Source organism: Carlito syrichta, unplaced genomic scaffold (genome assembly GCF_000164805.1).
Source record: "Carlito syrichta isolate Samal-C Ts95f unplaced genomic scaffold, Tarsius_syrichta-2.0.1 Scaffold303265, whole genome shotgun sequence".
Classification (NCBI taxonomy): domain Eukaryota; kingdom Metazoa; phylum Chordata; class Mammalia; order Primates; family Tarsiidae; genus Carlito; species Carlito syrichta.
Genome location: NW_007247361.1, coordinates 298069 through 314654, shown reverse-complemented (window position 1 = coordinate 314654; position 16586 = coordinate 298069). Strand labels below are relative to the sequence as shown.

Below are 16586 nucleotides of genomic sequence, written 5' to 3'. Positions count from 1 at the left end.
CCAATGTAATACTATAAGAAAATGACTGACAGTGGTGGGAAACTATGGGGGTGGGAGGGAAAGGGAGATGGGATCAATGGTAGTAAATAGCTGTCTGGGGATGGGAGACACCTCTTATCAACAAGGGTGCGTGAACGGAGCATTTTTGTAACCCTTAACTGTACCCCACAATATCATTTTTAAAAATTGATTAAAAAAAATAAAGACAAACAAACAATCCACCCAAAACAAGCATGGAAACTACACACCTCTTCCCACTTACCTTGCTCTGCATACCTTTTCAACTGTATCCTATGTAATATTCTTTATAATAAACCAATAAATGTGCTTCCCTGAAAAGAAAAATATGTACAGGTTTATAATTCTCTTAGCCTAGTAAAAAAAAACAAAACACACATCAATTGATCAAGAATTTTTTTCTGACCCAACTTTAAATTTTTCCTCTTTAAAATGTTGAATTAGTCAGGGTTCCCCAGAAAAATAGAACCAAATATATATGCATGTATTTAGAGAGAGAGAGAGAGAGAGATTAATTTATTATAAGAATTGGCTCAAATAATTATGGAAGCTGAGCAGTCTTCATAATCTGCTATCTGGAACCAGGAAAACTGATGGGGTAACTTAGTCTATGTCTAAAGGCCTGAGAACCAGGGTAGCCAATGGTCGAGTTCAAAGGCCAGAGAGCCAGGAGGACTAATGCCTGAGGATATGAGAAGATGGAAGTCTTAGCTCAAACAGAGAGTAAATATACCCTTTCTTTTCCCTTCTGTTTTATTTGTGCCCTTAGTAGACTGGGTGATGCCCACCCACCTTGGTAAAAATAATCTTCTTTACTCAGTCTATTGATTCAAATGCTAATCTTTTCCAGAAACACTTCATAGACATTACCAGAAATAATGTTTCAACAACTATCTGGGTATTCCTTATCCCAGTCAAGTTAACCATATATAATTTGCCATTACTAATGTTAAGTCTTTGAAGGTGAGATATTTATTATTTCTTTGATATTTCCCTCCACTCTCCAGTATTTGATACACACTGGATAATCAATATTTAACTAAAAATCAGTCATTATATTTGATTATCTTTATTTTTCTTCTAAAGATGGAGGAATTTAAGAATTTTGTAAGTGCAAAGTTAGGGAACATAGTCTATAATACCACCTTCACTTCTGACACCAATTATGTTTGGGGGTTCCCAAGATCATCCGCAGTTCAATAATTTGCTGGAAGAGTTCAAAGGACTCAGTGAAGCTGTTATACTCACAGTTACAGTTTACCATCAGAAAGGATATAGATTAAAATCAGCATGGGGCAGAGAGTTCCAGATATGGAACTTTCAGTTGTTTTTTACCCACGGAGTCATGAACAGAGTGAACTTCTCCTGGCAATGATGTGTGACAATATGCATGAAACGTTGCCAACCAGGGCCTGAGCCTTCACATCTAGAGTCTTTTCTAGGGGTTGGCCACAGAAATGGAATTGGTCATCCTTGTGGTTGACCTCTGTCTCCAACCCTCCAGAGGCTAACTGATACCAAGTGACTCAAAGCTACTACCCTAGATCATGTTGTTGGTGTGGCTCAAAGCACCCACTCTAAATCACATCATTAGTATCTGGCTAGCTCAAGGCTCCCAAATAAACAAAAACACAATTATCAGGCAGGACATGTCAAGGGCTTAGAGGTTACTTCCCAGGAGCCAAGAGCAAAGGCCAGACCTCTCTTTGGGGAGGGAAGGTTAAATTCTCTGCTACACTCAAGGTCAACTGGTTCATGAATCTAGTGTCTGATTTTGATCGTGATGCCATGGGCCGGTTTATTGAGAAACACAGCTAGTACTATCTGTGACATGGAATGCTGAAGTTAAAAGATATATAATCCCTTGAAAAACATGTAGTACATATACACAATGGAATATTATGCAGCCATAAAGAAGAACAAAATTATGGACTTTGCAGCAATTTGGATGGATTTAGAGTCTATCATACTTAGTGATTTATCACAGAAACAAAGAACTGAGTACCACATGTTCTTACTCACAAGTGGACCCTGAACATTTACCATAATACAATAAGAAAGGGATTGGCAGTAGTGGGCCACTGCTGGGAGAGGGGGCACATAACTTCAATAAGGGTACCTGATCTCAAACCAGGCAAAGTGGGGACCAAGGGGAGACTCAAAACTTTACCAGTATGATGACCACTTGTATACCTGATTCTGAATTGTACCCCATATCTTTAAAATAAAAAAATACATAATCCTTGACTTTCCCTTTGTTCATTAAACATGAATTTAGAAACAAAACAAATAGAATAAAATGTTTTGGCCCTGTTTTCTTTTCAGTCTGTGATTTACATTGGAGCAAAAAGCTTTAACATTTTAAGTGTTTTCTTCTTTTAGTAGTTTTAAGAGCTCCTTTTTTACATCTCAAGAATTCAAATATTCTGACATTTCATCAAGAGGTGTTTGCATATCTTATCCATTCTCTTTCTGATTCTAGATCTTTAAGTTCCATAGCTGTAAAACTCAAGGATCTCCTATTTAATTTCTTATACCCCTCAACTTCTATCTCTCAGATGGAAAAAATATTTTTAAAAGATCTTCATTTTCTTTATTTTCTGGGTATTTCTCAAGTTTGTTTTCTTAAGGTGTAAAACTGGAAGTACACAGTTTTCCAGGGAGCACTAATTTTGAGGAGCCAGGGCAAATTAAGTTCCCTACCATAAAGCAATCTGCATAAGTGCAGGGATATTATTTTCTTTTACTTTCCCACTCGAAGCTCCAGTGTCTATTACAATGTTTGACACATGTCAGAGGACAGTATTCAAAAAGTTAAAAACCTAACTCATGCACAAATATAAAGCAAGCACATATCAAAGACATATTTAACTCGTTAATGAGAGAAACAGCAGGATGGTGAAGTTGGTTCTAAAATAAGCACTTGGAAGAATGCTAGCATGCAAATGCTAGATCAGATTTTTTTAAATGGTTACTATCATCCAGGACAATAAAATTGTAATTATTGGGCTTTTCTTTTCTACTGCACAGAAATCATTTGCACCTTCACTTGGAGAAAATTCATATGCCATGCTATAGGGCAAAACTCACTGGCATTGCTATTAGTTTTTCAAAAGGTAACATCTACTTTTATAGAGTTGTAAAATATTCTAATCAATAGTAAAAAAAATTAAGCCAAATGAAGTATTCTTAGTAATACAGGAGGATTTGATCCCATCTATCAGATCAGAAATTAAAGGATAAATTCTGTCTGATTTCCAAATGCCGAAACAATTAATAGCTTATTGGTAATTTGATTACTCTTATACCCAGCCAAGTGTTCTACTTCAAGTTTTTTTTTTAGTCTGTGTTTATTTAAATTTGGACATATAATAAGTACTCAATATATATTTGTAGAATTAATAAATAAAGGCAGAGTTCATCTAAATATTGTGGCTTTGAAGGAGTCATGTTCAAATAATTTGCAATTGCAATATTACTTGCTTTTGCTTATGAAAGCAGTGAGAAGTAGTGGGGAAATGGACTATGAAATCAGCCGACATGGTTTGAATCCTAGTTCTGTAATTTACTGCTTATATGGCTTCCAGTGAACCACTTAACCCTTCAAAGCCTTAATTTTTCTTCAATAAAATAAGAATAATATCTACCTTGCTGGAATGTTGCAGCATTGATGCATATGTAAAGGACTGGCCATAATGTGCAAAAATGCCTCTTTTGCAGTAAAATGGAAGGACACAGCTTAGAACATGGTAAAAAATGTAAGAATTTACTGTCATCTAAGCAAAATAAAGTAAGGAAGTCACAAACAATGAGCAATCAAAGTGGAGATAGATAGGAGAGAACTAATTTTCTCTTTTAAGATCTGAGACAACTTCCCCCTTGAAAACAAATGAAATGCTTCTACTTTTTATCCTATTATTGTTTCAACTCTAAAAATTAATTAGGGCATATTTTGAAGGATTTACTATTTGGTGATAGAAAATAGTTTCTTTGTGGCTTGCTGGTCCTGTGAGACTCAAGAATACTATCTGGATCAAGATTTCTAAAGTGATGTTCTGGTTACTTTTGCTGTGTAACAAATACGCTCAAATTTAGAGGTTTAAACCGACAGTATTATTCTACTCACAGATCCAATGTGTCAGGAATTTGGAGAGGACACAGTAGAGGTGGCTTTTCTCTTTCCAGGATACATGGAGCCACAGTTGGGAAAATCTGAAGACTGGTGTTGACTGGGAACTAGAATCATCTGAAGGTTTATTCATTCACACATCTGGTACCTGGGCTGGAATGCTTAAAGACTGGGGTTGCTGACCAGAACGTCTCTACATGGTTTGGCTCCCTTTCAGCTAAGGGACCTCAAGGTAGTTGGGCTTCTTACATTGTGACTCTGGGCTTCAGCCACAAATATTTCATCAGACAAGGCAGAAGCTGCATTGTCTTTTTATTACAATCTCAGAAGGCACATACCATCTCTTCCATATGTTCTTTAGATTGAAACCTTCAGAAGCCCACCAGATTCAAAGGGAGGGGACACAGATTCTACCACTTGGTAGAAAGGTGGCAGGGTCACATTGTGGAGAAGAAAATGGGGTAGGAAATATTGTTGTGACCATCTTTGGAAAACAAAATTTGCCACAATGAATGATTCTGTAGTGCTTAAATTACATGCAATACGAAATGAAATATGTTCTATGGTTGTCAAGGGCATTTTTTTGCAGTTGAGTTATGGTCACTTCCCTATATTCAGTTAGTCACACACCATTTTCTTGGAGATGGACTTTTCTTTTTCCTATGTTGCATTTTCCTAGCTTGGATTCATTATCATTCATCATAAAGCTGTATTAATATTTAATCTGTTTTCAGCATCCAAATAATTTTCTCAGTTGCCCATCAATTCCTTATAAGTGGTTAATTTAAAAAGTCTTTGAAGTATGACTGCATATGGCTAAGGTAAATCTAAATGTCAACCTTGGAAGCATCCTGTGACATTCAGATGTTCTCCTTTCACCACAGGGAACTTGTTTTTCTATGATGTGGTGTATCTTGTTAAAAAAAGGGTATTGGAGCTCAGAAAAGGAAATTACAAAGTATGGTGCTTTGGCATACTTAGTACTTTGACCTAAAGGAAATTAAAAGAACTTAAATTTGAGCCTCAGAACCAAGGACTTTCTAACCTCGTTCCTTACTACAAGTGTAAGGAAGAACTCTTTCTCTGAAGTTTCCTTCTCTGAAGTTCCTCCAGAATAAACACACTTGCCTTCCATCCCTTCCCTGAAATTTTACTAACCAGAGAATATTATACTCATATCAGAGGAAGGAAGACTGAGGAATGTTACCATGCCCAGGCAGACCTTTTAATCTATTCTTCTGAGGATAGCTCCAAGAAATTACTTGGGAGACTTTATCCATATAAGACAACCTTTGTTCACTAAAGTTTTGCCCCTAACTTTCCCTCCACCCCTTGTAGACCTCAGTAAAACTTTGTCCCAAGCCATTGTCTATTTTTTGGACTCATTTAATTCCCCTGAAAATCATTTACTACCTTTTAGAGTTTCCTATGCTCCCCATCTCTCTCTTCTATCAAGAGGGTGATATTTAAGCTTCAGTCATCTGGCCCTTGAGTCTCACATTTTGTGTGGTTTCTGTGCTTCTGTGCATTAATAAATGTGTTTGCTTCCTCTCCTGTTCATCTATCTATGGTCAATTTACTTCCACAAAACTACAGAGGATGAAAGGAAGGCTTTCCCTCTGCCACTACAAGGGCCAGAATGATGCTTTTCTTACTCAACATTTGTAGTGTTGTTGAAAGAACTGGTGTTCTAAGGTCAGAAAGACTTTCTTAAAATGTCAGTTGTTTCTTTTTGCTGAGGATTGTTCTGGCTATTCATGGTTGTTTGTTGTTTCCATATGAAGAACCTGAAACCAACCATGCTATCCATCAAAAGAGGACTGGATTAAAAAAATGTGGTACATATACATGATGGAATACTATGCAGCCATAAAAAAGAACAAAATCATGAATTTCGCAGCAACCTGGATGGAACTAGAGTCTATAATACTGAGTGACCTCTCACAGAAACAAAGATCTGAGTATCACATGTTCTCACTCATATAGTGGACCTTGATCATCCAAAGTACTACCATAAGAAAATGACTGACAGTGGGAAACTATGGGCGGGGGGAGATGGGACTAATGGTAGTAAACATCTGTCTGGGGTTGGAGAGACACCTCTTATCAACAAGGGTGCCTGAACAAAACATATTTGTATACCTAACCCTTAACTGTACTCCACAATATCATAATAAAAAATATTTATTTTAAAAAAATGTCAGTTGGTTCATGTAATTGTGTGAAACCAATCAAGTTTCTTAAAAAATTAATGGTTAGTTTCCTTATCTGTAGACTGGGGATAAAGATACCTACTTGACAGGGTTATAATAAAGCAATTGAATAATCAAAGAAGATTCTGATGTAGTGTTTGCTTTATAGTAAGAACTCAATAGTATCTAAAAAGAAGAGAAACTGCATTAACATTTTCTGTGCTATAAATTTCCTTCAACATAATAAGTTTTAGTCAGACTCTTGCCCTGGGTATGCTGGTATCACTGGACAGGTGAGGGAGGAAGTGTCCACATAAAGGATGGTTGTTAAAGAATGTGGCTTTCTCTTTTTTGACCTTAAGGTTGTGGTACCACAAAGTTCACCTGAGAACAATGATGAGCTAACTTCATGAGCCTGGGGTTGATAGAGAGCATCCTTTTTGAGGAGTGTTCTATTTCTACCTGGTTCTTTATTGATGGTGACTGGATTGTTAAAAGAACAGTAAAAAAAAATGTATTCAAATGAGATGTTCCTTTGTCTGACCACCACAGATCATTGTATACCTAATTGCAAATGTATATATAAATGTGTGTTTGTGTTTGTATAGTAAAATGTATTAAAACTTTGGCAATGTATGCTGTATAAGAAGTAAAATACAAAATGTAGGATGGAAATTTTCTCTTCTTCTTCTCTCCCTTGGGATTTCTCCACTTAAAATCTCTCCATAATCTCCAATTTTTATAATAATCATTACAAAACTGAAAAATGTTTATTGCATTATTTTCAACTGTGAGAAAGCTTTAATTGACCTGGATTTATTTTCTTTCTTTGCGGTAGGTGGTGAAGTTTACCAAATCCTTTGAATTGATGTCCCCAAAGTGCAGTGCTGATGCTGAAAACAGGTAGGGCTTGTGGGGTTCATGTTTGTCTTTTGATGCTCTTTGGCCCCTGGTGTTAGCAGTGTTGCATAATTATTGAAGGATAAGTAATGTTCTTTCTCTGTATTAGCAAGGCAACCAAACATCACTCTTCTGTATTTCAGGGCATAAATAAAAACTATAGCTTAAAAATAAATGCATATAAACCTAGTTTGCAATCCATTTTTAAGGCCAAATTTTAGTACTTGTAATATGATTAAAACATTGCCTTTAGCTTTTAGTCTCCCTATTTCCTGAATCTTGTAATGTTTTGAAATAAATCTTAAAATATTCTGCTGATTTCTGAACTTTGAATCCAAGCTTTTTATGCAAGTTATTATGGAGTAGCAAGAAGCAAACCTGTTTTCTTTAAGCCAATATTCCAATTTCTCTTCATACCAAACATTTGATTAAGTCTATTAATGAATAAAGTCGATTTTTAGATAGATCGTAACTATGCAGACTGTTTAATTTTCTGCTTTATTCTGGCCCTTTGTTTTTCTTCCTCCCTTTTGTCTATTTATATTTGACCAAAAACATCCCCTTGGTGGGGAGAAGAAACAGTGAGAATTTCCAGTAATTCACTTTTTGTCCCCCTTGGCATCTTTGAGGCTATTGCAGGGTATAAGTGAGGGTTGGAGACAATCAATGAATTTCTCTTGTCTTTACATGGCCCTGAATAATAGCTGGGGAGCTACAAAAATTGATTCTCTTTACTTTGGTCACCTCCAGAGGAAGGGCTAAAAAATAGTGAAATTGATGAAAATGCAGAGATGTAGAGAAAGACATATAAAGCACCCAGGACAATGTGATAATGGCAATGATGATAATACTAATACCAATGCCAGAAATATGAGCAGCCTGCATTCAATGAAGTGCTAAATGTGTCAGGTACTATGCTAAGTGTGCCAGGTACTATGCTATGCTAAATGCTTTATAAACATTTTCCTAAAACAATCTTTTGAAGTAGACTTTGTTACTCCTGCATAACAAAGGAGAAAAACAAGGTTTATCAAGTTTAAGTAACTTTTTTGAGGATCTGAAGCCAGTAGGTGGTAGCCACATACAAGGACATGATCACCTACTAGATGACTCTCCCTCTGAACTTTGATCTTATTGCCACACATAATTTAAAATCTGGTATTTGATTTCATTTAGTAAACATCTGTTGGGTAAATGTTTCCCAAATCTTCTTGGTCAATCAGAATAAAGCTTGGATAATTTGATAGAAACTAAATTCTCAGGACACACATTGAGAGAATCTGATTCTATACTTCGAAAGTGAAGTCCTAAAAATCCATATATTCAAAAGACTTTCTGAGTAATACTTGTTTCAAAATGTAATATTAAAAAGTAATTTGATTTTTATGTATATTATTGCCTTTAAGTTTAAAAATAGAAACTAGTCAATTAAAATGGACATTTTATTTACTTTTTATCAAGTGCATGAAGTTTAAAAAGAGATCTTTGCTACACAGTGTATATTCCATTTATAAGGCTTCCTTTAAAAGGCAAAATCGTGGGAACATAAAGTAGACCAGTAATTGCCTGGGTCTAGAGGTGGAGATGGAGGTTGACTTCAAATGGGTACAGGAGAACTCGGGGTTATGGTGGAACTGCTCTGTGTCTTGCTTGTGGTTATGGTTATGCAACTGCATCTGTCAAAACTTGTAAAACCATACCCCCCAAAAGATGAGTTTTACTGTTAGTAAATGTTACCTAAGAACGGAAATCAAAATGGGAAAATGTGGTCTTTCATAAGTGATTTTTATATCCATGAAGTTTAATTTACGTTCACATCTATATCTAATGTCAACTAATTTATGCCTAAAAAGGTATTTAGGCATAGAAAGCTACTAGCGGGATATACTCAGCCAATGTCCTAAATTAAGTGTAAAGTAGCATGAAATACATTGGAAAAATATCTATTCAAACTGATTTCTTTAGTTAGTCATGACTTCATATACATTATATCTCTCATATGTGATAGAGAAAAAGTTTTATGGAGTTATAAAAGCACAACTTTTGAAATCCTAATGCTTTAATTTTGTTATCTTTTATACTGCTGAACGTTTTCTCATGGTCACTTCAGAGTTAAATACTTTTGGTTTTTTATTATTTTCAATAGTGAAAGAACTTCCATGTCAAAATGAAATGACCAAAGGTCCAGACTGCCTTTGGCAAACTTTCTCATAATAAAAGAAAGAAAGGTCAGATTTTCTTTAAAGAGACATTTGAAGAATGTCTTTGAACTTTGACATTATGAAATAGTCCTCCTCATCATTCTATTTATGGCTTTTAAATTAAGGTGAATCTTCATTTATCTCACAAGACCTTTCCTTCATTGCCCAGTAATCTTCCTTTTATATATGAGGTTACCTTCAGTCATTGATTGGAAGCTAGAGGAGTCCAGACAAGTGGCTCTAGCATTTACTTCTCCAGTGGCATAGAAGAGACATTGAAACAGGTTATGAGTCTACAAATCACAGCCAACTCTCAACACATTGTAAATCTTTCCTTTAACCTTTCATCATTTAACATCTTCACTATAGATATTGTCCAGTAGATATTTCAGTCTCTGAAATCATTCAGAATTACAATAGTATAGTTTTGTTTTTTTTCCCCAAGATAATTTGTATGGCTTCATACAACAATGTTTTAGGGAACTGTCAATTCAGATGAACTCTAATTTGAGGTTAGTTGATTTTTATAGATAGTCTTTAAGCCCTTTTATAAAAATTTTATTGCTGACTCATCACTTCTGCTTAGTGTCTTATGCAGATTTGTCATAGCTAATCTCTTCTTAGTTTCCACATAATGAACGCCAACCAATTCAAAAATGGGAAATGATTTGATCCACCCCTCTCCATGAGATGTGTAACTCCTCTGGAACATCCTTGACAACATCTCTAGTGGTGATATTTTCACTGTGTCATAATGGACTTCTTATGGTTATAAGGAGTTCTAGTTGTTAAAAGGTATTTTATGGTGATTTAATTTCAAAACTTCCACCTGTTTATTCTAAATTTGTCACTTGGAAACAGTTATTTCTTCATTCAACAGCCATGTGCTGGATACCTTGCTAGGTGATGCAGTAACAGAGATTTTTTAAAAATTAGTAGCCTCTGTACTTAAGGATCTCAAAGCCAAGAATAAGGAGCAGTGGGAGTAGATTAAGAATGTAATACAAACATAATTAGATTTGATCAGGCCTCCAGACTATGGCTATAAATAGAATCACATTAACAATGATAATTTATATGTGGCTGCTAAGTCATTTCTCCCTTGTAGTGTAAGATCCTCAGTGCCTTTTAAAAGCCACTCTGGAAATATTTCTGGGAGTCTCTAAGATTATTTTTTAAACCAAATTTATTGCCGACTCATCATTTATTCTACATGTTCACCCATAAATTCTCTCCCTCTGGACATGGCAGAGTGGCATCTGCGGGGTGTGGGCTTCCTTTCCCATTCCAGAATTCCCATGGTTATCACTGGACTGCTCACTAGGGCTGTGCCACAGTTCCACTGGAACAGTCTTAGATGCACTGGTGACCTTTCAAAACTTGGGGAAGGCTGGGTAATTAGTGTAAAAATGGGAAGAAGGTTCACTTTCCTTACCATGTGTCATAATCTGTTGCCTGGCCTCTAAACAGCCCTCAGTATACCTTTTTGTTGTTATTGCTGTTGTTGTTGTTGTTTTTACAAGACTTTTAATCCCTAAGGCTTTTGTCTGCAGTCCTTCTTCTACATAGGACTCAGACTTAATCCAGTGGGCTAGGCTTAAGAACCAGACCACAGATTGAGTGCCAGCTGTTAAATTGTTCTCTTGATTTCCTCATCTTTCTTCCATCTCAGCCACAGTCTCAAATGCTCAGAACCTCCTCCTCATAGTCCCTTTCCCTCCACACACATCAACTCATGCAAATAAATGCCCCCTGATGTGTCTTGGTTTAGGCTCATCTGTCCTGCTGTCAAGTGCATCTGTGATTACAAAGTGATCACATACTGACTTATCACTTTCTGTAAAACATTTGTGCAAGGTGGTATTTAATAGAGAGGTGAGACACTGCAAAGGAGGGAAAATTACTCTCTCTCTATCCTTCTGAGTTCTTATCTGATACCCAGCCATGTAGCAAAATACAGATTAGCAAGAGAAAAATAAATTAAACTTATTAATATGTATACATCATGAATACATTGGAGATACCCAGGGGAAAAAGAATAAATCTCAAAAAGATGGCTTAGAACTTGGGCTAATATAGCATCTTCAGCAAAGAACAGCAAATTTTTAGAAGAGTGACAAGACAAAGAAAAAGGACCTTGAGTCTCTAAGGGTGACAAATTGTGGGAAAGCAAATAAATAAGCGTTACTGCAGTTTGTTATGTAGATTTTTCTGATGCCATCTCCAGGATGATAAGGGTCAAACATTGTCTTTAGTAATCAACCTTTGCTTTTCCTAGTAGAGATGGGAAGAGGGCCACTTTATAAATTTATGTCCTGCCTTAAAGAAAACGGAGGAGGGCAACGGGCTCTTCTTGAATCTTCTTCTTACTTGCCTTAGCCTCAAAATAATCCTTTTGCCAATGTGGCGTATTTTGGGGTAGCATATTCTGGTCTCCCACAACACCTAGCTTGTCTGAGGAGAAATAGAAGGTGGTCCTCAAAGAAAGCTTTTAAATGTGGTATGGCTTCAGTTAGGTCCCATAGTATGATAGGGGTTGGTGATGCAACTATACAGAGGGATTGAGGTGAGAAAGAGAACGTGACAAGTTTGAGGAACTTTAATTAGCAGTGAGCTATTGTCAAAAGGGTCATCAAAACTGATGGTCATAGCCTTTAACTCCTGGGGACATACAGCTGCCCAGAATACCATCTGATAGAGGTGAGGGTCCATTCAGGTCCTTCTGAGAAACTCAAGCCCTCTTGATTGGCCCAGAGACTGGCTACTTGCCTGCCTACTCATAGGCGAGTAACAACAGATAGTGACATATTAAGATTTGTGTCTTAAAAAATCATCTGGGCAGTAGTATGGAAGGAGGACTGGAGGAATAGGAAACCACCACCACCCAAGGATAAAATATACTACCACATGCCTGTGTCAATGATATTGGAACACTGTCATGGACTCACTGTCCTTGCCTTTTTCCAGGTAACTTTTCTTTGATTATTCTTCCTATTTCATGGTCCTCAGACTTCACTTCCTTTTATATTCTCCCCTGGATGTGCTCTAACTTGCCAGAGTTCTTCTTGAAGTAGTATTTCCCAGAATGGAACATGATTTTCCACTGTTTTCCAAAATCAGAACAGATTTGTCTCTCTCTTGTGCAGAATATAATAGTCTTAAAGCATTGATTATTCACAATTATCTTTTATTGTCAATACTGACTTTAAAAAAAATTAGGACTCTGCTGGATCCAATCAACTTTCCAGTTCTCCAGTCCTCTCTTTAGGACCTTTCCTAAGAAAGTCTAATTTAAGAATATTTATGGTGAATCAATCCACCTGAATAAACTTTCTTGGATCTCTTGCTCAACCTTTAATACACTCTTTTCTATCCTCAGTGGGAATAGGTAGTTTGAATTATCATATGTACTTAGACATGAAAAAGAACATTTATAGAAATCTTAATAGTGAGAAATTTTTATTTGGTTTATACTATATTTGTCCATAGTCTATTTATGTATCTTCTAGGTATAAATGTGATTGCTTTGGAAATTGTGCTTTCTGCTGCGTAAGGTGTCAAAAAATACTAAGTGGTGACCTGGTCTCTATACTTGCTAGATGATAACAGCTAACCAAAAAAGAATTTTTTACATAATCATTTAATCAAATGGAATAGAAAAATTGCTATTTAAACCTCAAGTTCTATAACCATTTTAGTCTTCTGGGAATAAGGGAGTTGAGGGGACAAAATTCATTTCAGTGAGAAACAATCTTTTATAAAATAACTTAATCTTTATATTATATTTTCATTTATTACAAGTAGAAAGGGAGGAGAAAAATGAAGCTAGACATCTCAGAGCAGCTACAGGGCAAAACCATTTGTTTAATGAGCCTTTGAACATGCAGATCATTGTGAAGCCTCTGGAGGGTGAAGAGCTCCAATATTTTGTTTGAACAGATGAGGGGGATGATAGGCACCATAATGACCTCCCAAAGATACTCATATCTTAGTCCCTGGAACCTGTGAATGTTACCTACATGGCAAAATGGACTTTGCAAATCTGATTAAGACTCTTAAGATGGAGAGATTATCTTAGATTATTTGAATGTAATCACAAGGGTCCTTATACATGACGGAGATGTAATGATAGAAGCAGAAGTTGGAAGGATGCAGTTTGAGAAAGACTTGACCTGTCGTTGCTGGCTTGGAACATTGAGGAATGGGGCTTTGAGCCAAGAAACGTGAGTGGTCTCTAGAAGCCAGAAAAGGAAAGAAAATGGATTTTCCCCTAGAGAATTGTGCAATAATAATTTTATGCTATTTGAAATCACTATGTTTGTGATAATTTGTTATAACAGCTGTAGGAAACTAATACAGTGGGACTAATTTTAAAAGACGTCTAGGAAAATAAGAATTTAGGGGGAAGAAAACAAGGGAGAAAGGAAAGGAGAATAAAATCTTCAAGGATCAAGGGGGCTGAAGAACATGGGTGGTGGCTAAAACTTGAGGGGGAAACATGGCCAGTGAGAAATTCCCAGGGATGAGACACATCAGTGATTTTCATGAACTGTATTTTGCACTCAATTTCAATGTTTTGTGCTTGCTTTGTCCTTCGTATGGTGCCCAGCTTGTTGTAATCATTTGCTACTGGAGGGCTGTTGTCCAATCCAAAGACTTATCTATGCAGCTGCTTAAAGTGGCTCTAACCTCATAAAACTTCATGCTTTTACAGGCTACTTCTGAGAATATTGAGATAGAAACAAAGGAGAAGAAAAGGAGAGGCCTTTTAAGACTCAAGTTAAAATCGAGAATCGTGTTTATTTTTTAAAATTTTGTGTAAGTATTATGTCAGTAACATGTAATAGGTTGAATAGTGCCACCAAGTTTGTAGTAATTTCTTGTCATAACCCTGGGAGACGAATACCCCAAGGTATTAAATGAGGAAGATAAAATAGAGACAATGTCCGTCAAATGTCTTTTCTAGTAACAAAGTTCCAGGAAGCTACGAGGGGGAACCCCTTCCCCCCAAAACAGATTTTATTTATTAAAAATTGTGTATTTATCCTCATATGTTTAAACTTCAGTCACCTTCAAAGTACTTTCCATTTGATGCAGTACACCTATTAAGATGCTTTTTCCATTGCTCAGAATAGTTTTTAAGCTCAATTTTGATGCCTTTTAGTGCTTTTGCCTCTTCTACATCAGCAAAACTTTTCTCTTTGAGGATTTTTTTCATCCGAGGGTACAAACAAAAAGTCACTCAAGGCAAGATCAGGTGAATAAGGAGGGTGGGGCACGAAGATCCTGCCATTTTGGGTCAAAAACTTTTGAACACTTAGCGTGGTGTGGATAGGCAGATGCACTCATAAATCACCCATCATGATATGGGCAAACCTGTTGAAAGAATCTAAAAAAAACATTCACTGGAGTCAAACACAGTCTGTCACAACAACACTAGCTGGTACACTGACGCCAATGGGTTCCTAGAACACTTACCTGGAGGGGGAGAATCTATAGTACAAGGGTGGCACCCTCCAAAAAATAGTTATGTTTTTCTTGGTGGGGGTCCCCCCTCATATGTTTCTGTGAATCCACTATTATGCATTAAAATGATTTATTTAATTAAGGAAAGAAAACTAATTGTCACTGGACGTGTAGTATCTGTCAGCCTTGTGCTGTTTTAGCTAATCTCACAAATAGCCATTGAGTTAGATGCAGTTGTCTTTGTTTTACAAGTGAGAAAATAGGCACAGAGAGGCTAAGTGACTTGTGAACCGTTGCAACCTAGTAAGTGTTAAACTGTCTAGAGAGCAACACTTCCACGAAACTATCAGCCTTTGTGCAAACTTATGCCTAGAAGAAATTCTCTTGGCTGCTAATGCTCTGTTAAGACTATGACAGTTTAAGTGTTGTCTCCTGCAAATCTCATGTTGAAATGTGATCCCCAGTGTTGGAAGTGGTGCCTAGTGGGAGGTGCTTGAGTTTGGGGGTGGCTCCCTCATGAATGGCTTGGCACTGTTCTCAAGGAGAGTTGGTTGCTTAAAAGAGCTTGGTACCACCACCAACCTCTCTGGCTCCTGTTCTCCCCATGTGACATGGTGGCTCCCCTTGCCTTCTGCCAGGAGTAAAACTTCCTGAGGCCTCACCAGAAGTCAGGCAGATGCTAGAGCCCTACAGAATTGTGAGCCAAATAACTCTTTTTTTCTTTATAAGTTACCCAGCCTCAGATATTTATTTACAGCAACACAAAAGGGACTAATAAGCTCTAGAAACATTTGCATCCTCTGTGGTGGCCATTGCACATTGCGCCACCCGTGCCTGAGGCAATCCATGACTTCAGACTTTGAAGCCTCTGCAAGCAAGATCTGCTGAGATCGCTGCTGCCTCTACTGCCACCATGATGTCCTGCCAGGCGGTGGGTCTTCTCCCATGTGCCTTGAGACAGGCTCCCATCTCGGGCTTCTGTCTGGCTCCTGTCCAGCTCCATCCCCTCTGGGGTGAACAGCTGAAATAAAGACTATCTGGAGTGGTGAGATAGCACTACCTGCTGACGATTCAAGGTAAAAACACTGAAATGGGGAAAACAAGCTTGAAAAACAGAGACAGGCCAGATCTGAAGTGAACTGGGCAGTGGTGAACTGAGTGGTGATCTGAACTACACTTCACAGCAGGCCAGGGGCAACTGACCCTAACTGTGAACAAATTACCAGCCTGAGAAGACAGCTATAAATCAGAACTGAAAGGACATTGGACTTAAATGAAAAGTCTCAGAGTGTGCTTGATTGGTTCTGTTAGTTTACTGACTTGATTCTATTCCTACTGTTTTGTTCCATTTTTTTCTTTTTTTCTCTTTTCTCCTCTCTGTAAACCATATCTTTGTATAGAGGAGCAGCACAACAATAAGGAGGTTGGTTAACTTGTATGTTAGCATCATTGTATGTTAGTTTTTTTGTATGGGAGTTGGTTAGTTTGTAGCCGTGGTTTACTGTTTTTATCTGTCTCAGTTTAGGTCTCTCTCTCCATTTGTTGGTACAATCACCTGTTTTCCCCCTTACTCCTCTCTCTCTCCACCTCCCTCTTCCCCCTCACTGTCTGCTCCATTCTCTTCCCTCTGTTAACCTCATTTTATTTCAGGGAGTAAACCTACAACCCCACTGCATGGAC

General features: G+C 37.2%; 1 protein-coding gene across 2 annotated transcripts in view; it reads left to right on the top strand.

Moving 5' to 3' along the window:
- The window catches only part of PDE11A (phosphodiesterase 11A), a 424947-nt gene that overhangs the window by 153078 nt on the left and 255283 nt on the right, over positions 1–16586 (top strand). For both annotated transcript variants that reach the window (XM_008058244.1, XM_008058245.1), the window contains one exon: positions 7178–7242. In XM_008058244.1, the coding sequence (XP_008056435.1) occupies positions 7178–7242 (65 nt within the window). The remainder of the gene's footprint in view (positions 1–7177; positions 7243–16586) is intronic.